The sequence below is a fragment of the Porites lutea genome, chromosome 10 (genome assembly GCF_958299795.1).
Source record: "Porites lutea chromosome 10, jaPorLute2.1, whole genome shotgun sequence".
In the NCBI taxonomy this organism is placed as follows: Eukaryota; Metazoa; Cnidaria; class Anthozoa; order Scleractinia; family Poritidae; genus Porites; species Porites lutea.
Window position 1 is genome coordinate 31,957,969 of NC_133210.1, and position 22,607 is coordinate 31,980,575.

At 37.3% G+C, this 22,607-nt stretch overlaps 3 protein-coding genes across 5 annotated transcripts; 1 reads left to right on the forward strand and 2 right to left on the reverse strand.

Moving 5' to 3' along the window:
• Positions 1-2,468: 2,468 nt before the first annotated feature.
• Positions 2,469-5,328, reverse strand: LOC140949819 (large ribosomal subunit protein uL2-like). 2 transcript variants are annotated; one of them, XM_073398955.1, is made up of 4 exons: positions 5,325-5,328; positions 4,030-4,314; positions 3,322-3,656; positions 2,469-2,681 (listed from the first exon to the last, which is right to left on the reverse strand). In XM_073398955.1, exons 2-4 carry the CDS (start codon positions 4,307-4,309, stop codon positions 2,514-2,516), a joined length of 783 nt encoding a protein of 260 aa, XP_073255056.1. In that variant the 5' UTR covers positions 4,310-4,314; positions 5,325-5,328; the 3' UTR covers positions 2,469-2,513. The 2 variants fall into 2 exon arrangements, with proteins under 2 accessions (XP_073255056.1, XP_073255055.1); XM_073398954.1 differs by lacking the exon at positions 5,325-5,328 and adding an exon at positions 4,995-5,096.
• Positions 5,326-16,513, forward strand: LOC140949818 (F-box-like/WD repeat-containing protein TBL1X). 2 transcript variants are annotated; one of them, XM_073398952.1, is made up of 14 exons: positions 5,326-5,656; positions 6,992-7,137; positions 8,045-8,296; positions 9,110-9,156; positions 9,424-9,559; positions 9,914-9,977; positions 10,316-10,413; positions 10,518-10,578; positions 10,888-11,009; positions 11,507-11,581; positions 12,070-12,197; positions 13,121-13,286; positions 14,003-14,104; positions 14,785-16,513. In XM_073398952.1, the coding sequence occupies exons 1-14, from the start codon at positions 5,599-5,601 to the stop codon at positions 14,812-14,814; spliced, it is 1,485 nt and encodes a 494-aa protein (XP_073255053.1). In that variant the 5' UTR covers positions 5,326-5,598; the 3' UTR covers positions 14,815-16,513. The 2 variants fall into 2 exon arrangements, with proteins under 2 accessions (XP_073255053.1, XP_073255054.1); XM_073398953.1 differs by lacking the exon at positions 11,507-11,581.
• A 2,083-nt stretch (positions 16,514-18,596) lies between these two features.
• On the reverse strand, positions 18,597-20,398 carry LOC140950494 (uncharacterized). Its single transcript, XM_073399729.1, has one exon. The coding sequence runs from the start codon at positions 19,990-19,992 to the stop codon at positions 19,435-19,437; it is 558 nt and encodes a 185-aa protein (XP_073255830.1). The 5' UTR covers positions 19,993-20,398; the 3' UTR covers positions 18,597-19,434.
• Between the last annotated feature and the right edge of the window lie 2,209 nt (positions 20,399-22,607).

Genomic DNA, 22,607 nt, shown 5'->3' on the forward strand with positions numbered 1-22,607 from the left:
CTTCTTGATAGTTGTACTCTAGTAGACAAAGTTGAAGAGACACATTTGATTCAAATTATAATTATTATTTAGTTTGTTAAGAAGAGCTCACAATGTACCGATTGTTGTATTTAAGGGGCTGCTATCTCCGTTTCTTGGACATAAAAGAATGAGAAACATACTGGTCCACAAAATATCCATACCCCCCCCCCCCCTCCCCAACCCCCCAAAAAGGTTCTCTTTGTTTCAACCCCCCATCCCCACTGGAGATTGCCAATTTAGGCAGGGGCACCCAAGGAGAATATAGTTAAAAACCACTTAAACATAGCATTGTTAGATGCATTTTAGTACTTAAAAGGTAGATATTGGGATATTTTTATCTCCTAAAAAATTTTCATCTTTTTCGGATTTCCTAGCTAAAAGTCTAGTGATCCGAAAATTATAGGGATCAAAACTTACCTTTTTGAAAATTTCAGCCAAAAAAAGGCTCCCGAAAATTCTAGGGGACCTTTTTAGGGTAAAAATCCGTTAAAACTGGGCAATTATACCATTTTTTATATGTTCGAAAATCCTAGGAGAGGCAGGCAAGCAAGAAATCTTACAGCAAATGTTCCGAAAATTCTAGATCTCAAATCATCTTCAGAACAGATATTTTCCAACAATTGACGTTGAGTGCCCCTGTTTAGGTTCATACCTTCCGTTAGAAATTCCAACAGAATTTCAAACAACCCTCCATTGGGTGTGTAGGGATATGAATCACTTTTTGTTCATACTGAGTGGAGTATAAAGGGAATTGCATTGCGAGAAATGCTTATAAGATGGTTTGGTATGGGCTGTTGAAAACTGTTTGAAAAACATTATTTCACTTGTAACACGAAAATAGAAGTCTTGGCAAACCCATTAGTATGAACAGGACCCTGGATAAAGCCTGCTGCTGCCAACCTACCTGCAACATTGCCACTAGCCAGCATTACCTGAGATGCTGTTCCGATACAAGAAATGAAGAATTTTCGCGGTCCACGAAATCAACAATTTCAACAACTTGAGTTTCAGGCCAGAATAAAATTGACATTAAGATAAGCCTAAGTTTAATAAGGTTAATGAATAAAAATTAACTATGAATTTTTTTGACATATTTTTCTCGTGAAACACGATTGATATGAGACAAAATTCGAGAGTTTGTTTACCTTGAAGGCATTTTTGAATAGCACATGCTTCTTTCTGACATGGAAGTCTTTTACTACTGGACATCCCACCAACAAATCTTCCTTTGTATAGTTTAATGCCGTTAATAAATCCGACTGCCTCTCTGCAAGCTCCACAGAGCTGCCATGATGACCGGGATTAAGCTTGATTATATGGAGGACCTGGGCTCTACAGTATACTCAGCCTCGTTTTGGACTTTACTGATATCGGCATTTTCCTCCGATGTTGGGCTAATATTGTTTCGTCCTTGTCTGGTGGTTATTACAGCAAGGAGCCCAAAAGTGTGACCAACTCACATTCTTTCATGCAGAGATTAACCAATCAGAAGTCGAGGACAGTTTCCAGCTGGCTTCTGATTGGATTAAATCTGCATGAAAGAATGTGAATAAATCAAAGCGGTCACACTTTTGGGCTTTTCGCAGTAAAGGCTAAAAAGCTGTTACACACTTTGATTTTTAGCCTCTATTAAGTGGTTGACTCTATTCCTCCATTTTGAAAGGAGTCTAGTGGCAAAATTGGCCGCTGTTATTAAAAAAAAAGTTAGAAAATACTTTTATACTCCTGTCACCTTCATCCTAGCCACAAGAGGAGCCATTCATTAGTTAAATAATGTAGGGAACATTGACTCCACTGTGATGATGAATCAATCATAGGCTTAACAGTAGAGTTACGTGGTTGCAGAGGGGGAGTTTGGACATCAGCATACTGCAACTGTGACCCACTGGTTTCAACTAATGTAGCCCTCAAGCAAACTCTCCATTTTGAGTGGCCAGCAAATCGATCTGCAAGAGTTACCCCTTGCTCCTGCCTCTCCTTTCATGCACCACTCTCGCATGGCTTCTTACCATATTCCCCACATGAAGAGCTAACTAACAGGCTGCAGGGGATAAGGTCATTTTCAGTCAGTCACATGGTACACAAACACCTTACCGGGATGCAAACAACACAGTGAAATCTTAAAAACAAAAAAAAGTTACTTCTTAAAATATGTAACTCTTTTGTTTTGCTTGCTGTTCGCATCGAAGCAGAGTGTTTTGGTACTAAATGACCATTAATAAATTCATTGTATTCCCTTCAGTAACCAAAGAAAATGCAGTCTTTGCAAGCAAGGTACTTCCTGCTCTTTTAGACTAAGAATACAGCTATCTTTCCTTGCTACATGATTTTGTGCAACTTATCCTTACCGCATTAGTAACACTACAAAAAACTGGGAGCATTAAGAGGTAACTGTATTCACAGGCCACATGTTTACCCTTTCATCGAAGCAACAAAATAAACTACAATCAAATTTACAGTGAATTTTATTTGGCAACTGAGAGTAGTACAATCTAATCTGTTTCCTTGTCTCCCTTGAGGTTCTTCTTTCCTCCCCTGATTCGTCCAGTACGACGGGCCGCAATCAGACCAACCTTTCGTCCAGCTGATGTGTCTCGGCGGACAGTTGAGGGTGTACCAATATGCTGATGGTTACCACCACCATGAGGATGTTCCACAGGCTGAAAACAAAGCACAAATGCATTATTATGTTCTGTTGTTTTAGATGGTATAACTGGGGATAATTTTAACCTAGAGAGTGGTCCTGTTTCTCCTATACACTCTTTATTTTACAAAACACAAAGAATCAATTTTTCATTAGAAAGTTACACTAATAATAGTGAGAAATTAGCAAAACAAATGCACTGAATTAAGTCTACTCAGGGCTGTGCTCTGGCAGAGCCCACTGGCCCCTGGCGCATAACTTTTGCCCTTGGGCGACTAAAAAATCTCAGATTTTTCACTCAAATCATATGCTGGGCACCCTAGATTGTGCGGTTTCAGAGCACTGGGCTCCCTTCAATTTTCCTTAGAGCACAGCCTTGCTACTGAGGTCATTGTCTTCAACATTAAAGGGAACCAATAAATTGAAATCAACAAAAGAGTCCAGAAAGCATGAAGAAATGGAAGCCAAAATCCTGGTATAATCTCTGACAACTTATTGTAGCCATGTGCACATAATTATTGACATAAATTAATACACCAATTGAAGAAATCACTGCTCAAAAGACCTGTTGCCTAGTAGCTATTCTGTAACCCTTGATGGTAGAAATGGGAAAAAATTTCCCCCAAAACATCAGATGTCTAATTTAAAATACTCACATTCATAGCAACACCACGGACACGAGGCCAGCAGTTCCTCTTAGCCTTGTACTTATGATAGGCACGCCCAGCCTTGAGCATAGGTTTATCAATACGACCACCACCTGCAACAATGCCAATCATAGCACGGTTGGCAGAGGGGTAGACTTTCTTCACACCAGAGGGCAGCTTCACACGTGTTCTCTTGGTTTCAGGATTGTGTGATACTACTGTAGCATAGTTGCCTGAGGTACGAGCAACCTTGCCCCTGTCGCCTGATTTTTCTTCAAGGTTACAGACAATGGTTCCCTCAGGCATGGTGCCAATGGGTAAACAGTTGCCTATCTGGAGAGCCGCTGAAAGAAGCCAATGCGGAAAGTTGATTTAGATAATGAATATAATGCCGTGATAGAGGAAAAAATTGCTGTTAGCATTAATATCTAACCAAATCTATCCAAAGTGCTCATCTTGTAGGGTACATTTGATTGACTGTATTCTGGAACAAGAATGCGCAGAAATCTTGCTACAAATCTAATTTACTGGGGGATTTGGATCACTGAAATACTATATGCATCTCAATATTGTATTTCAGCCACATTTGTAGATGCTGCAATGTAATAAATGTGGTAAACAAGTGATTTCTAGAATTGAATCCATTTATTCATATTCTGGAATATGGTTATCTAGGATTCATCACCGATTTATGTTTAACAAAAATTCAGATATTACCTTTTTTACCACAGTACACAAACTGTCCAGTGTACATCCCTTCTGTGGCAATGAAGATCTCCTTTCTCAGCCTATATCGGTAAGGATCCCTGAAGCTAACAACTGCCAACGGAGCACCACGTCCAGGGTCATGTATGATCTCCTTAACAACACCTTTCAAGTAACCATTACGTTCAGAGTAGTCCAGTGGCCTAAGCTTTGCAGCTCCTTTTCTGTGTTTGGTATGGGACTTGAAGATACTCCCAGCACCCTTACGCTGGCCTCTAATAACACGACCCATATTTACTGCAAGGTAAAAAGCAATGAAAAGGTGAATAAATGAAATTCATATATTTGAAATGCAGGATGATGTAAAAAGTAATACAAAATGATAAAAAGTAATGTTCAAATATCATTGAGTTCTTTTACTCTGAATATTGAACACCCAGATTCTATTGATAACTGGAATACTGTATTCATCTTGGGCATTTTGCTAACTCATTAAAAAACTAGAAAGCATGCACTATGCGTGCCCAAAGGAAATATTTTGCCTAAATGAGTTCATTTTCAAAAATAGGAGAGCTTCGAAAAAAAACTTCAGAGCTGACTTGAATCGAAGAGGAAGAATCATATGCAACTGAATTTTACAATGCTGTACACTAAAATTACTGAAACTTTACTCAAAAGCAGACTTTCCTAGAGTCGTCATAAACAAAAACATTTTAATCTCCATGTTAACATCAAATGTCCTAAACTATCATAAAAAGAGAATATTTTTACTCTACATTGGTGTAAATACAGTGTCTCCTTGGAACGTGACACTATCTGTGATTTTGCTCTGAGAAAACCTCAAAAGACAACAGAATATACCTCTTATAGGATAGAAGGGGTACTGGTTTTTTAATATATTATGACAAACTCGACCGATGGCTATTACAAAACCCACTCTAAAACCGATTTCTTCATCTATAATATGTCTTCCTTACCAATATGGCCACGGATGGCAAAGAGAACGAAAATATGCATCAAAACGAGGCTATTGGCTACTCATTAGTGTCCATACCTCACTCGAACGTGGGTCAAAACACCCATTCCCCAAAAAAGACGCTTTTTAAATATGTTAAAACAACTTTGTTTAGGCGTGATTTTTTTTGGTTACGGAACATACATGCACATATACGGTTTCTCTTTCCTACATTTATTGAGAAATCTCTTATAGAATTTGGTCCTCAGACTCTTATTTGCTCTTAAAACTTCGTGACGTCACGGTAGTAAAATAATGGCTGCCATTGACCACGTGACATTTCGCGCTCAACAAATATGGCGGACCAGTAATGGTTTGACTACAAACAGTCTTCAATTTTATTAGCATTTTGTATCGTAGAACAGCTGAAACGACTCAAATGCGGGATTTTGCAATCCTATTGTAACTTTGGATGATTCAAGGATCGGTTGATTGTTCTATTTTTGCAATTGTGGATAGTCTGACGCGATTTATTGAGTCTCCCGCGTGTCTCTACGGGATTAATCAATGTCTGAATTAACTACGTAAAATAGAACTACCACTGTTTAGATTATGTGTTATTTATCATGTCTATGAGCAGCGATGAGGTCAACTTTCTAGTTTACAGATATCTTCAGGAGTCAGGTAAGCTCACATATTATATTATTAACGTATTAATAAACCGAAACTTTCTGTTTTATGATCAAAGAAATGCAAGATCTCTCGCTTTGATCTTTCATTGTTTTGTCTTGGTCAGTAAAAATTAAAACTAAGCTTAGACTTACACAGTGTTTTCGTTGTACATAAAATATTAAAAACACATTTGTTATCAATCTTAATTTATTAATTTTTTAGTGGTTTTCAGGTTTATCAGAAGTCCCAACCTCTCTTTAGTAAATATACATAATAAGTCGTGGTATTATTTCACTGATTATTTCTTTGTTAAGAAAATGATGAATTTTTTATTTGGCGTTCACACCTTAAAATCGAGAAAATTATACTTGTTTTTATTCTTGATTCTGTCATGTTGCGTTGATGCCTCACTAACGTAAATATTACATTGATAAAGATCTCAAGGAACATAATAATTTGTTATCTATGAGTTCATAATCTCAAGAGATTTGTTGAAAAATCATGCCTCATAACATGACAGACAGGATGATGTGATGTCATGTTTAGAATTAACTTATTGAATAATAATATTTTGATATCTAGATCAACAGAGATTACAATTAAAGTAAATTTTTTAATTTAAAAGCTGTGAATGTTGTATTTATCTGGATGTTATTGAAGTATTATTCTTCTACCAAAAAGGCATTTATCACAGTATACACTTATAAAACTTCTATGGACCCAAGGAAATGCTTTTATTCTTTAATAACTCACTTGACTACTGATACCAGTGGATATTTTCTTTGGTCACCATATGCATAACTGGTGATACTGAAATTAAACCTTTCAGTACTAAAGGCTAATGACCCCCAACTTCCACCGATTACCCCTCCACCACCACCCATTTTTGGTAAAGGATCAAGGGTGGCTTTGATGCTTAATCAAGAAGTTTAAAACAGGGCTTGGAAAATGTCACATTAATTGATTCAGTCACGGAACGGCAAACAAGGGAAAAGTAAATGCCGTTAAAATATCAGCAATACTATATTTTGGTCTCTAGCTTTTGCTGACTGTTTTGTACCACTTATTTATTAGTCTGAAAATTTGTGGAAAATCAATGTAAAGATAAACTCTTCTATGAAAACACCATTTCATGGGTATAAGGGAGCTTCTGGTTCCAGGTTAATTTTTATTGGCTCCTGGAGTTGTTCATATTTTAATTGTGTTCACAAGAGGAGAATATCAGCATGAAAAGAATCATATATTCCTCTGTTTTTTTTTTTTATTATTGTTTAAATGACATTACATGTACATAATAAAGGACTATCAGTGCTCTTAAACTCATTATTATGTCTATTTTACCACTAGGATTTCAACATTCAGCATTTACCTTTGGAGTAGAAAGTCATATTGACCAATCCAGTATCAATGGATCTGTGGTACCCCCTGGGGCTTTGGTGTCAATCATTCAGAAAGGTGTCCAGTATGTTGAGGCGGAGGTGACACTCGGTGAGGTAAGATGTTTATTATTGTTATCGCTAGAAGTAATCGGGGATTAATAAATGCATTTGAACATTGGCTTCATATCGCTCAACCTTGGATCCAAGGATGAATTTTAATAAATTCGAAAACTGGCACATTAAGTAATGTAATGGGTAGTTGTATTGGACGTACACAATGTTCAAAAAACATTGCATTTTACTTCTTTGAAAAAAGATTGAGTTTAAACTTACTGAGTAGAACAGACCTGACAAGCAGCTGACTAACGAAGAAAATGAACAGCGCAGATGAAGAATATAATAATATTATAATTTGTGATGTAAATTATAATTTTTAATTACTTGTAGTACTTTATTTTGTAAAAAGATTAGTTACTGTGCAATGATAATAATAGTAATTTTGTATTAATTTTCTTCTTTTTTCTGGGCACAGCCCCATAAGCTTTTCTGCTTTAATTAATACCGTGGATGAATAAAGTTTATTGATTGATTGTTTGATTGATAGAAAATGAGCAAAGCTGGATCTGAAAGAAAAAACAGTTGCACACATTCTGATGCTTTTAGATGCGCGCCTACCTTGCCTGTGGAGTCTATGATGTATTTCTGGTAGTTGAACCAACCTAAAAATCGAGGGTCTCTCTGCTAAATGCTTGTACCCAGGCTTCTCGTGCTCATATTACATTGCATTCTCTTTACGTCAAACGCAATTTTACCATTATTATTATTATTAACATTGTTGTTGTTGTAATGATATTAATAAGTAGAGTCATTAATTAACCCTTAAATTAGCTCATGTTGTTTTTTGTCTTTAAAACTGACTTTGTTTGGGAGTAAAAGGGCTTAAGAAAGAAAACCAGTAATGTCTTGTGCACTTGAATCAGAGTAAAACAAATGTGTCTTTTTTTTTTTCCTTCTATTTTAGGATGGAACAATACTAGATGAAAACACTGAGCTAGCACTTATTGACGCTGTTCTCCCGGACATTGTTGCTACAAGGCATACATTATTACAAAATACTAAACCACTTAGAGAGATTAAACATGAATCAAATCTTGATGGCAGCCACTATCCCAATGAGAATTACAAGGGACATAGTGAAGTCATGGAGATTGATGCGGGAGTTAACGATTTTGGAAACTACAAAGCAACACTTTTGAAAGGCCATGAATCTGAGGTAATGATATACAGTGAAACTCCGCCTTACGGCCATCTCAATAATATGGTCACCTCGTTAGTAGGTCACTTTTTCTGGCCGCCTGGCTGATACTGCCATACATTTTCTTGTAAAAAAACCCTCGTTAATTTGGCCACCCCATTAATACTGCCAAGTTTTTTTGGTCCATTGGTGACCATATTAATGGGGTTCCACTGTACTTAATTTGAAACAACAGATATTCTTAATAAATTTGCCTTTTCTTTTGTATCAAACTGTTTAATTTGCATCGTATTGTTTCATTTATTTGAGACCAGGAGTTAACTTTTACCCAGAATTGACAAGTAGTGTAAAGTGGCTATTATACAATGTCAAAATTCTCATTTTTAGGTCAATAGTAGCTATTTTTTACTGAAAAGGGAGAAAAAAAATAATTGTTGAATTATTAATTTTGCATTATAGTTGAACAGTATGTTTTTGTTATTCACTTAAGTTTTGGGGATCTTCAAACAGTGGCCATCTCTGAACTTTAGAGCTTTGAAAAGTGTTCCATTCCTAGAGGGTATTCAAGGCTGTGCTCTAAGAAAAATTGAGGGGAGCCAAATCCAGGGTGCCCAGCATATGATTTCTATGAAAAAGCTAAGATTTTCTAGTCGCCTGAGAACAAAAGTTAGGCACCAGGAGCCACCGGGCTCTGCTAGAGCAGAGCCTTAGTATTGTGCTATATACCTTTAATGGTAATTGAGGTACCAGTACTTATTTAAGTAAGGTATTTTATTGGTAAATACCGCTGCAATTGATTTAGTGACATTTTATAAATTCCTTCTTTATCAGGTATTTGTGTGTTCTTGGAATCCTTCTCAAGATTTATTAGCTTCTGGGTAGGTGTTGTTTCATAAAACTTAATTTCCACTATTGTGTTTCAAAAAATTTTCTATTTTAGTTTGTTTTTTGTTGCCTTATACTCTCTTAAACTTGTTTCCCTTGTTTGGTGATGACTAAACGATTGTCTGTCAGAAGCGAGAAAAGTTATTACACTTTTTTAAGTTTTGTTGACATGTAAAGATATTTTTGTGTGAGAGACTGTTTTAGGAATGATAGTTTTTATAAAATAATTACTGAAAGTTCATGTGTCATTGTGTTATAAGATCTGGTGATGGAACTGCTAGATTGTGGCCATTTAATGATTCAGGAGTTGGGACACCCGTTGTGTTACAGCATCAGTTCAAGGACATTGAAAACCATAAAAATGCTACTAAGGATGTAACATCATTAGAGTGGAATGTAAGTGAACAAAAACTAAAACTTTTGCCGAAGACCCCAACACTAGCAGAACTATATGTCGTTTTTTTTTTAATTGTCACCTACTTTCCCCTGACTATATCAACTGACTGATTACTATTCTGATTGTAAACCACTACATGTAAGTACTTGACCTTGCTCTCAAACGTCTTTAAAAGTTATTGAAACTTCAGAACAATCACCATTCACTTAAACATTGATAACTCTTTAGGAACTAGCAGATTACTGTTTGTGACCAAACCATGTAGCACTGTTGTCAGTGTTCTTCTTTCCCGTAATGAGACTACCCATTTAGGTAAAACTAATATATTTTGTCCTTTGTCCTCTTCTAATTAGAATGATGGAACACTTTTAGCGACTGGATTTTATGATGGGCAAGCTAGAATATGGAGCCCAGAGGGTAAAATAATTTTACACTCAAACTTAGCTTCAAGTTTCATATTTACTCAAGTTTATAATATTAATAATAATAATAATAATACAACTGTAATAAGAAATTGTATTGAAAAATAATGAAAATGAGTCAACATAACAATGCAGAAGTTGATCTGTAGCGTTAAAGATATTATTTAAAAGCTAAAAATCCAAGAAAAAAATTCCAGTAAAAAAATCACAAGGCAAATTTAGGTGCTTCTTTACTTACTTCATTATTACTATGATGTAACCATTATCCAAGCCATCAATGCATACCTCCCTGCTCTGATGACTCAATCATTTTTTTGTATTTTTTTTTTGCAGGGGAGCTTGTTAAAACACTATGTGAACACAAAGGTCCTATATTTTCCATTAAATGGAACAAAAAAGGAAATTATTTACTTAGCGCTGGCGTAGATAAGGTACATGAGTTGGAAGCAACATCAGTGCAGTTTGAAAACTTTCTTGAGTTATAACTTTGGATGTCAGAATTAACCTTAAATTTACTTTCTGCTGCTATTAACAGAGTACTGTTGTCTGGGATTCAAGTAACTGGGAAGTCAAGCAACAGTTTGGGTTCCACCAGGGTGAGAGAGAGTCTGAAATCTTCTTTATTCCATGCTTGACAAAATTCTTAGTCAATTTCTATTCCTGCTACGTTATTGTGAAGGTCATTACAAAGTATCAAAGGGATCCACCACATTCCCTCGCCGCCTACTGCGCCTCTACCCTAAACTAAGTACATAAAAAAAAACGTTTTTAGAAGCTGCATAATTTTATATAAATGCATCAGAACTTATTCATCAACTGGAACCTTATTTTTATTGCCAAACTCGGTTATAAAGATAGTACACAAAAATAGATGTCATAATGAATATGTTATATGTTCTTTATAGCTCCTACACTGGATGTAGACTGGCAGAACAACAGTAGTTTTGCATCATGTTCAACAGACAAAATTATTCATATCTGTAGAATAGGTGTGGATAAACCTATCAAGTCTTTTCAAGGACACACTGTAAGTTTACCTTCTGCTTGACTGGTCATTTTATCAACTCAAACAAGGCAACAATACAATATCCATCCCTCCCCTCTCCACCCCATCCTCCCTCCTCCCCCCACCCCCAGTTGCACCATCCCTGGTGTTGACAATGTTTGGGGTGGCAAATCACAGTTCCTGGTAAATTTTGTTCTGATCTCAAAATCTTGAAAGTATTTATCATAGGTCAGAAAGTCTCGTTTTTGTGTTTCTGGGTTTTCAACTGCAACCCTGTTCCCCTGATCTTTTATCTCCCTGACCCAGTGGGATCTAGGGGATGGGAAGAAGGAAGCCCCTTGGGAATGTGTCTTTGTGCCTCAACTAGTCTTGGTGGAGTTCAGAGGCTTTGAGTGTTTCTTGCTCAATATTGTTCTTATTGGTTTATTACTATGAGAACCCAACAGAAACGTTTGTCTGTTGCTGACCTTTTTTGGTGAAAAGCTTGCAATGACTTGGTGCTCTTCTTTTAACTGCAGAGTGATGTTAATGCAATCAAATGGGATCCACAAGGGTCGTTATTAGCATCTTGTTCAGATGACCTCTCAGCTAAGGTAAGATGCAAGGCAGCGTACTAGTAGCAACTCCTTATCAAAGGTGGCAGTAGGGAACTGTAGTTTACAAAGATCAAGACACCTAAAACTTTGCTGAGGGCTACATGTTTGACAGTATTTTACTGCTTCTGAGTGTATGCCGCAGGCTTCTTGTTAAGTGCCATCAACTGGCTAAAAAACCCAGCTACTTTGAATGTTGAGTCGTCTACTTTTGAGGGAAAAGGGTAAGGTGAGAGAGCAAAAGCCTGACATTGCCTTCAGCACTCGACTGCTGTCGACTTTAAAAACTTAATTTATTGTGACGCAATATCATATTGTTCCTTGTTATATAATCTCACATTTTAATAACTGTCATTACCATAGGTGCTGTCTGCAAAGAATTTTCTTACCACTTACCAGCTTACGTCTTTCATATATTTTATTTTTTTAATAGTAGTCAAGAACAGCAAGTCCACTTCAGAATATTCTAAGTTTCTGAACTTTTTCAGATTTGGAGTATAAAACAAGATAGCTGGGTGTTTGATCTTCAAGGCCACAAAAAAGGGATTTATACAGTAGCGTGGAGCCCTACAGGACCAGTAACAGCTTGTCCAAATGCTCCTCTTATTTTAGCTAGGTAGGTTTCAAAACTATTCAAGTTAATAATCATATTATATGTACAGTCTAATTTTATAAACCTTTCAAAACAGCTTTGCTTCCTACACAAAGCCCAATATTTTGAAATTTAAACCTGTCTTGGTCTTCTGGTCTTTAAGGCATCCCACTTAAGGTAGCCTGTTCCAATCTCAGCTTTCTAAAAGCCTGGATTGGTGCTTCTTGCGACATTCATTACCCAATTTTGTGATTTCTTCACTCAAAAAAGTCGAACTTTGGGCACTTGGTTCTAGTTCTATTCCTTCAGATAGTAGGTACAACATGAAGTGGAGATAGGTATGAAGAGATGGGAACAAAGAAACAGACTCTCCACAGCGTGCAAAGAAAGTAGTGTCCGATAGCCCGGGGCTAGTGAATTTTGCTATCGGGCTAGTGAATTCTGTTATTAACTTGCCAGACGGGCAAATGATGTTTTTTGAGGAATTCAAATTACAGAAGAACTGTGAAATCAATGTGCTCATGAAAACGTTTTTGGGGCTAGTTGAAATGATGTTTGGGCCAGTAAATGTTAGCTTGGGCAAGCTGTAAAAATGACTTTCTTTGCACCCTGCTCTATCTCTTTAATATTTTTAGATGTCTTTTTTTTTGTCTGTGTGTTTTTGCTATTATTTTTTTTGGAACAATTTAGTTTTCTTTGAAACTGCCTTCCTACCCCTCCCCCAAGCCAACATTTTGCCCCAAGTCAGTATTGAGTGTTAATGTTGGCTTAGGGGGGGGAGTAGGTGGGCAGTTTCCCAGAAATCTAACCTGATCCTTTTTTTTCTGTCCACCTCTTTCTGCCATTCCCTCGTGAATGGGAACAATAGGCTGGAAAATGTCACAAAAGCTATAAAGTTTTTTGCGATATTTGCCACCTGGTTTGAATTGATTTCCTCTTATTTTCAGTGCTTCTTATGATACCACAGTAAAACTGTGGGAACTTGAGCGAGGCAGCTGTGTTATGTCTCTTGCTAAGCATCAGGAACCTGTATATTCACTGGCCTTTAGTCCTGATGGGAGATATATCGCCTCAGGGTCCTTTGATAGAGGAATAAACATCTGGTCAACACAGGTAAATAAATGTTTTTCAAGTTGATTTTTTGGATGTTACAGGTCAAATTCGATTTCAGGTTAATTTTGATTTAACCTAGGTTTTTTTTCTTAACTTAGGTTATTTATAAGGTACTGTTATATAGTTATGCAGTAAGCCATATAAACGGTACATTGATATGTTTGCACTAAGTCAAAGGTAATGCTAGCCACTCACATAAGCACTGAGTGACCATACTGATTAGGGTGTGCTCCTTTGGGATAATCCAGATTAGGATCAGTGATCTGAATGACCTCGGATCACTTGATCTTGATAATCTCGAAGGAACGCTTCCTTAGACTTGTGCATTTTGGTTTAAAAACGCACGGGTTATATGCTTCTGTGCAAACCCGCTGAGAATTCACACATCCAAGAGTAGCCGGGAAAGAAAAACGTACCCCCACTATAAGTGTATATAACCTATAAGTGTCCACAAGGCCTTAGTCCGCGCAATTTAAGATAGCCTGTAAAGTAGGTGTATGTTGCGGTGTGAACAATGATATTAATGTTCTTGCGCCATCTTGGACGTTGAAACTGACAGAGAGTTGGGGCGAGTCATAAAATGATTACATGGGAGCGGTTGACGGGTCAAATTTAAGAGGGTAAAACGTCAACATTTAAAATAAGGCATTAACAGACCCAGCTCTTTCGTAAGTAATTTCTTTATACTGTCTGATATTTTGTCTCAATGTATATAGACTGGAACTTTAGTTAGTAGTTTCCATGGTAATGGTGGAATATTTGAAGTCCAGTGGAGTCCAAGAGGCGACAAAGTAGCTGCATGTTTCTCAGATAACACGGTAAGTAGCAACACAACCTACGCGTAGAAACCATTAAGGTACACCGAATATTTTATATCACTATATAAACAGTCTCTTCCACTTGTAAGTGATTTAGTCTTGATCTGCCATGACCAGTTTTGTAGCTAGAGCGGTTTTTCATTTGAGTGTCGAAAAGTAATTGGTTTTGCACTTTCTACGCGATGCGATTGGCTTAAAAGATTCGCGCCACTCTTTCATCCAATCAGAAGTAAAACCAAAGTCAATTGTGACGCGCTCGCATGCATTTTCCCGCGCTTTGCGTCAGCCACATGTAATTACTTCAAGTTTTGATTGGTTCAATGTATTGTCTGTGTCCTATGTGATTGGCCAGAGTAATTACTTTGGTTTTGGTTTTACGACACTCAAACGAAAACCACTCTATTTGCGGGGCAGGCTATCAATGGTGTAGTGCAAAAATAATGAAATTGTCGTTGTTGTTCTTCTGTGGTTGACAAGAAACGAATTTTCACTCCTTACTAGTTTGCAATGTTGTTTGTCGAGATATAGTCAAAGATATAAGCCATGTCTTTTTTCCGAGTTTTGATTGGCTCACATGATATTCTATCCGTAATTTAATTGGCTAAGCTTGTTACCTTGGTGACGACTTTTCGCTGTAAGCGGCAAATTAATTTTTCGATGTACATCATTTCTGTCTGCAGCTGTGCGTTTTAGATGTCCGCAACCTTTGACGTTTGTAGCCACATCTGTTGCAAGCTGAACATCTTTCTCAAGAATCAGAAGGTCTTATCAGACACCACTCCATTACAACTGGCATAAAGATGAGCAAATGTTTCAGAGATCATTTGTTAGACGGAAGAGGAATGGCGCGATTTTTATTTGACCAGGAAGTGATTACGCATAAACAAAGAACACAGCAAACGAACTGAAAAACAGAAACTTTATTATTCTAACGAAAGGAGATAAACGTGTGCCGCCTTAGACAAGTTAACAATCGGAGGAGAGCGTGTTATTTGAAACGAAGAGACGCGCTGATTGCCTTAGCAAGCGGAGACGTACATGTGTAGCGTTTGAATGGTTCACAGAACTGAGCCAAACACTTAATTTGATGGGCTGTAGTTCCATACAAATCACATTCTTTACGGAGGCCCATTTTCAGGAGTGCAATTTTTATAATTTCCTTTTTTATTTTTATTTGATTTCTTCCTTTTTAAAGGTTTTCATGTACTCTTATCATCGGCTCTCTCTCTCTCTCCATTCTCTTGTAATGCGAAATCATCCCAAAATGTATAGTACGGTGAATTTTAAAACCCATTACTCGTCAATTCACTTGCCCTACACCGATGGCAAGTGGATAAAGCCATTTGTGTGTGTGTTGCACCGTGCAGCTCTGTTCGACTTAAAAGTGGCATAGTTGAAAATGAAATCACTTTCCCTAGAAAAGTCTACTTTGTAAAATATCAAGATATACACATTACACGGGAAAGTATTGTTAAAGTTATTGTAATAACTGTCTTTTTTATGGTCTTACTTAAGATTCAAATGTTTCAACCATCTTGTATAAGAAAGTACCTCTCAGTGGCTTTAGTTTCAATGGCCACACTTCAGGATTTCATTCACGGGTTCAAAGATTAGTTAGAACGTCCTTGTCAGTTGACAAATTTCTTTTGTAGGAGTTTACAGACAAAGTAAAAGCTAGAACGCCATGTAAGGCTTGCGGCATTGTCTATATGGTCATAATTCTTATTCTATTTGTCCCACTTGCTGATTCATCTGTATAGTCAAAACTACTTCAATTTCACCTTGTGTTTTCATAGAACTTTAGTATTTTCAATTTTTTAGAATGCGTTGCAGCCGGACTTGTCACTCAAACTCGATATATGAGGGATATAGACTGTCTGCGACCAGGTTACAATTCTTGCAATGGGTGAAAAAGCTTTAAAAGTTTTCAAACGTTTCTGTTTCCAAACTTAACATTTTGTGATTTTCAGTTCAGATGCAACACAAATGTCAAATTTCAAACTTGCCGTGTTTCTCATTGACAAGTATCTCTTTCCTAGCGCTTGCAGAGTATTTATATGTCGTTACTACTTATCTTTTTGTAAATAACCTCTTATAAATATGTAGTCTCGCGCCGCTTTCAGTGTAGTGGAATGGGGAGCTGTTTGTTACTTTTAAAAAATATCCGCGGACAATCTCACTAAACTCGTTCCTCGGGGATTAGAACAGAGGCGGGGACGGGGGGGGGATAGACAGGTGCGTAGCCAGTTTTTTTACCAGTTGTAGGCCAGACAGACTTTCATTTTCACATATCCAGAAAATTGCACGCATGACCAGTACGCACTGACCTCCCCAACACTTTGAGGTCTTAAGCTTTTTAGCTCACACCAACAATGCATAATTTATTACAAGCGGTAGAGCGATCAAACCGGCAAAAAAATTGTAGGCCCGGGCCTACAGGTCTATAGGCTGGCTACGACCCTGCTAGATACATTTCCGCTTAAACCCCGGTATCCCCGAGGTGAAACCTCCACCAATCAACTTCCTCGTCTGTCCTTGAGTAAGGCTCTTGAACCTCTGTTTCTGAAGTTTTTTTTTTGTTGTTCAGAATTTGTTGTGTAGTGTTTTAACTGTTAGCTGTATAATATCTTGAATGCAATTATTCTCTCCATAGCTTGTACTTTTAAAGAAATGTAATGTATTAAATTTTAAAGTGCGCGACTATCAACGATATATGTGACGTAAATAATTTTGTTCTCGACATGTTACTGAATTTTGTACGTATACAGCGCCATAAATTATGGCGAGTTCGGAGTCGTGTGTAATGAATATTCCTTTTTATTATATAGACGCGAGTGTTTTACTAGAAAATATACCACTCGTAAAATTCATAAAAACCATATCCGGGACCCGAGTGGTTTATTTTCCATAATCTCCCACGTGAGTTTATCGATGACGTAATTGGGGTCATTTCCCTCTATTATTAAATCGATGTATTTTTGTCTATATAATAAAAAGAACATTACACGGCGGCTTGAAGATATGAATTTTATATTCTCATAGCAAAAACAATATTTTACTCACTCGCCACTCTAAAATAAAATTCATATCTTCGCGCCACCGTGTAATATCCTCTATGTCTACGAAGCCGGCGGCTGGAAAGTTCTTGTCGCAAAATTACGTTTGATTATATTTCCTATCTTATTTATAAAGACTGGTTTCACGTAGTAAACATGCGAGCGATATTTACTGCATTCTGCTGTCGTTTTCTCTACATTCCTGGCCCCGGTTCGAACGTTGGATAGCGCTATCTACCGGCTGAATCACTACAGTAATGTATGCAGTGGACAGATATTAGGAAAAGCTATTGTGCTATCCAGTGGATAAAGATTTATCCAGTGCATAGTTATACACCCTTTGAACAACCGGGGGCCAGGTGTATAAAACATTCGCAGCAATTAACGGGAATAGCCTGATACCGCGCTAGTTATGACCTTTTTTAGCGACCAACCAACCACAGTCACCGGAACCACTGGAAAAGAAACGGGGACTAGTCCCGCAATTGTTTTTGGGATTATTACTGGTGACACGCTGGTCAGCTATTGGCTAATAGTTTTCCATTTCTCTAGTAACAATCCCAGAAGTCCCTGCGAAAGTTATCTCGTTCCAGTCCAGCTTCCTCTTCGTTGCTAAAGGGAAGACCTTAAATACCAATGACCTCAACCAGTTTGTGGCCTCCAGCGGTGTTAGTAAAAACAAGAGTTTGGGTGGGGTACTCACAGGCTCATAAAACGTGGTCTCGGCCATTCTTAATTAAGGATTTTCTTTCTAAAGTGGCGAGATTCTATTAATATTCGATTTATATCGAGATTCTCTTTCATATATTTTACTATTACTGGGGTAAAGAAAATCGTTCGTTTTACCGAGAACTTCGTTATATAGAGGTTCGTTATATCGAGGTTCCACTGTGCTTACGTCGACAGTGGAGGGTGTGGCATGATTAGAGGTGACACGAGGACTGTTAATATGGAAGATCTCCAACGCTTTTAATTTATGCTTTTTTGCGACCGAAAGGTTTAAGTTACTGCATTAAAAATCTAAAGGGGTATTCGTATTTCCTGGTCCAATTGTCTACTTCTTTCATGCGAAATGTAAGGAGATATTGGGTTTAAAGTGTCATTATTTTCAGTAATATTATTCATCTGTTTGAAACGATGAAACCATGTAAAATTATCAGTTGAATAATGAAGGAAGAAAAATTCACAAACAACCTGCCTCTGAACTCGGCATTAGTTTTTGAACCATAGTAAAAGGATGAAATTTTAAGTAAACCTTAAAACTGATCGTTCGTGCCATAGTGTCATCAGTTTCGTCTCTTCAAAAGACCAAAAATGGAATTTGTTAGTAGCAACACGAGATGTTCAAAATACTTCATTTGTCACTAACAATTAGTCGAGTATACAAGACTCCCCTACAACTCCGGCTAAACAGATCAGTTTATAGCAATTACGAGTTTATTCACTATCCACACACCATTTTATTATGCGAAATATCGATCTTTGATACATTCATATTCAATTCAATTTTCATTAGGGCGGTTGACATTCTATTTACAAATGAAACCCTCGAACTCTTTTGTGAAATAGTACATGAAAGCTCATTCCGAGCTTAATCCTTTGTTACAGTTGTATAAAACTTCATATCCCTATGGGCGAAATTAGGACATTTGACCGACCACAAGTTAATGCGGGGGGTACATTCGACCGACAGACCGTATCCAACAGAACTTTCTCGATTGGCCTAATTCGCTACAAGGCTCGTAAGTTTTTAATTTACATTATTAACAATCTATCTTGTTTTTTTGCAGAGCACGTAGCCTCTATTTGCTTTGGTCTCTCCAAGAAACAGTATCCGATGTCTTATTTGACTCTCAAAATGCGTTGGTTTACTATTTTAAGATACAAATATTGATACGCGTCTGTTTTACCGCCATATATAGCGCTTCCGAAACAGGTCGAAGTTACTGTTATTGCAAATCGTGACGTGAAATGAACCGCAGCCTATGCTTACTGCCAACAATTGTTCTCGATTAATTGCAAAATCACAACTGAATGTCTCTTCGCTTGCAGAAAAATCTATGCTCAAACTGCTTTCTTCAAAGAGTCTTTAGTTCATTTAAGCCACTCCTTGGCGCAAAGAAGTCTTTTGGGGTGCAAAAACGTTCGGTTTACTCGTTCAACCGGCTCGCACAATGTTCCAGACGTCTTCTAACCGCAACATTTCTCAAAGGATCATCCCTCTTGCGTAATTATATTATTCCCCACGTTTAAACGTTTCTCTTAGGCCTGAGGTTAGCTTGATATCGTGATACAATTGGTTAGAGAATCGAAGATTTCACCTATCTTCCTCGGCAAAGCGAAACTCATTTTCATTTCTTTCTCCTCAGCCGAATCCACGTTCCAAACCTTGGGGTTCATTGTAGTTTGATCATCATAAACTCCGTCCGAACTCCGATCTTTATAAGCCATTCTGAATGCCATCGTTAGCGCAGCTACGACGCATCTTGCATCCTCGTTCGAGGCACAAAGAAAAGCGTGGCATTCAAGCCGTTTGGGAGACGAACACACTTGGTAGTTAAACGCGACCACCTTGGGTATCTTCTTATAGCTTGCGCAGAAGAGAATTTTCCGTAACTTGAACGTTTTCTCTGTGTTTTTACACAGTACTGTCACATTGTCTCTTCCTACCGTCAGTTTTGCGTTTGTGTCCTTCTCGTTTAGAGCGCAACCCTTTTGGTAAAGACGCGCGATGTTCTCTAGCGTCCCGGTTTGCGCGTACATCGCATTCTGACTTCCAAGATACTTCACACTGCAAGAAAAGTCCATAGGCTTCGATAACTGCGACTCCATGTCTTCTTACCGCTCTACTAGTTGTGGGACGTCAGTTAAACGTGCTTGCTGCGGCTTTAATCAGATCTGTTTGAGAGTGTATACTTCTTTGTTGTCAGTCAGCTTTTTTAGGCAATATCTTGCGCGTACACCTTTATAGCCTTAATATTATCATTTCCCCCGTGGCCTGTCTGTCAAACAATTAACGCAATCGTCCTTATTTAGATTCACAAATCTTTTAAAAACAGCTGAATTCTCTTTGTGATTCCTTTGGGAGTTCGGCGATTCGGACAAAAAGATTTAACAACAATGACAAACCTAGGCTTTGTTCACGTCATGAAACTTTAGAAACCTGTAACTGAAAAAGCGAAGTTCGTATTCTAGTTTAAATCTTTCCCTTCTGTCCAATCGTGGAACATTCTTGAGATATATTTGTATATAAGTCCGCACGCGTCATGCATAGAAATGCAACGATTCATTGATATTTGCTCACTGGTGAAAACATATTCCACTCATGAATACAAAAACAAATGCATTAGCAATGCAAACGAAATAAAAAAAACTTCTATTGTGACTCTGTTTGGCGAAAGGAAGTCGGAAAAAAAACAATCAATTGAACACTTAATAGGAAATGTGAAATGTGTTTCGTTAAATTTTATCCCAGAATTATGTTCTTCTTTACGTCATAACGTACACATAGCACAAATTGTGAATATTTTATATATGGTGTACACAGATAATTATAAAGAGATATTGTCGCTTCTTGCACGAACTTGTAAAAACTGAAAAATAAATTTCAAAAATTATAAGATTCCGGTCATTTGACCTTTGTATAAGTTTGAACATTAATTTTATAAAGTTCCGAACATAAACAATTCAAAAATAATCTGCTACGTTTTAAAACAAATGACTTGATTAAATCAAGTTTCAATATACAGAATTAAGGTTCTTCTACTTAAGTTTGGAAGGTATTTCCAGAAGCTGCGAAGTTTTTTATTCGTCCTTGAAGAGTTTTCACAGTTACAGAAAAAGCAGTTTTTATTTTGCCTTAGTGAAAGGCAAGAATTGGTGTGCTTTTTATAAACTAATGTAAAAAGCAGGAAACATCTTCCAAAACACTGTCTAATTGACTATGACAATTTATGATTGTCTATTGTGCATTTTCAGTCTTTTTAATAAATCAGGATTCGCTGTCCGCAGGAGGTAATTTGTCCAAAAATGGAGTTTTCTTGGTGCAAAGTGAATGTTCCTTAACTTACTTTGAAAGCAAAGAAAAATCGTCGTCTTTGTTTCGGGTAAAACTCACTTACTCGTAAGCATCTCCCAAAACACTAAGCTTATACGTGATAGATTGAATTTTTGATAATGATCTTTTTAGGCGCTCTTTAATTTGCATTCAGCCAGGAAGGAAGCTTTTGAAAGAGGACTTTCAGTCTCTCTATGCACTTTTTGAATAAATGAACTCCCTCTGCGGTCAGTCTCCGCATACGTACCCTAAAATCAACCGCACGAAGCCGCACACGAGTTCAAGTGAAAATACTGAACTGACTGTCGGCGGGGAATAAAGATTTTTATCAATATAATGAAAAATATTATCCTTCGAAGCTCGGTGGAAACGCCGCGATAAATAACAGGGTGACTATCGTTAGAAAACAATCTAACGATCTCTATCAATGATTTAATCTTAGTGTTTCTGGAAAGCAGTAATTATCGGGTGGTTTTGACGGTTTAATATGAGACATGTTCCAACTAAAGAACAAGAAATCTTAGACAGTTGGGCGAGAATCCGAGGAACAATAGGATCATTTTTCGATTTAGTTTAGCTTTTAATGCGTCAGGGATTAAAAATTTCTTTTACTTTAACTTGTAGATAACAAATTAATTTGACACTGAAATTAATAGAATGGACTTAATATTGCGTGCCTTTAAACTAGCTTTCATGGATCGGTCTCCCAGTGTAATTCTGCACTCTTCCTGTATATTGCCTTGGTTAAAAAAAGCCTTAGCTCTCGTGTAAAGCTCAAGTGTAAGGTACCTCTTTCCTTTTATATACTAGTCAAACACAATGAATGACGATTTTAACAGTGCGCTGGTACAGTTCAACATCCTTGTTTTTTTTGCTGTAACCATAGGAAGAGAAACTCTTAAATTGAAAAGACAGATAAATGTAGAAAGGATGGGTTACCTTCATATCTTTCTCAGATAAATGCGCCACTTCGGAATATCTTTTAGTTATAATAACCGAGTCTGCATTTTTGAATAGTAAGAAACAAAGGAAGAGCTTTTCTTACCCACGCTGCTTAAATAATTAAGGCGGGATTTTCAAAAGGACGCTAAGTGATACGAGTTTAAATTGAGTGATCAATCTTATCGCCTTTCGGTTCATTTAAACTTAACAAAACTTATTGATTGAGGAGTTCAAAATAATAACCCGGCTGCAGAATTCTCAAAAAATTTTCATTTCTACGAGCAACCGAGGAAAAAGCTTGATAGGTCAGCAATGTTAACATCAGGAACATGAGCTATAAAATTCCAAACTTGGGCTTTGTCGCTCGTTTTCCTAAGCAGTGAGGTTGAGGCAAAAACGCGCGCTATTTTAAAGGAGCTGCGTTTTTTTTTCAGGTGGTGATGCGCCT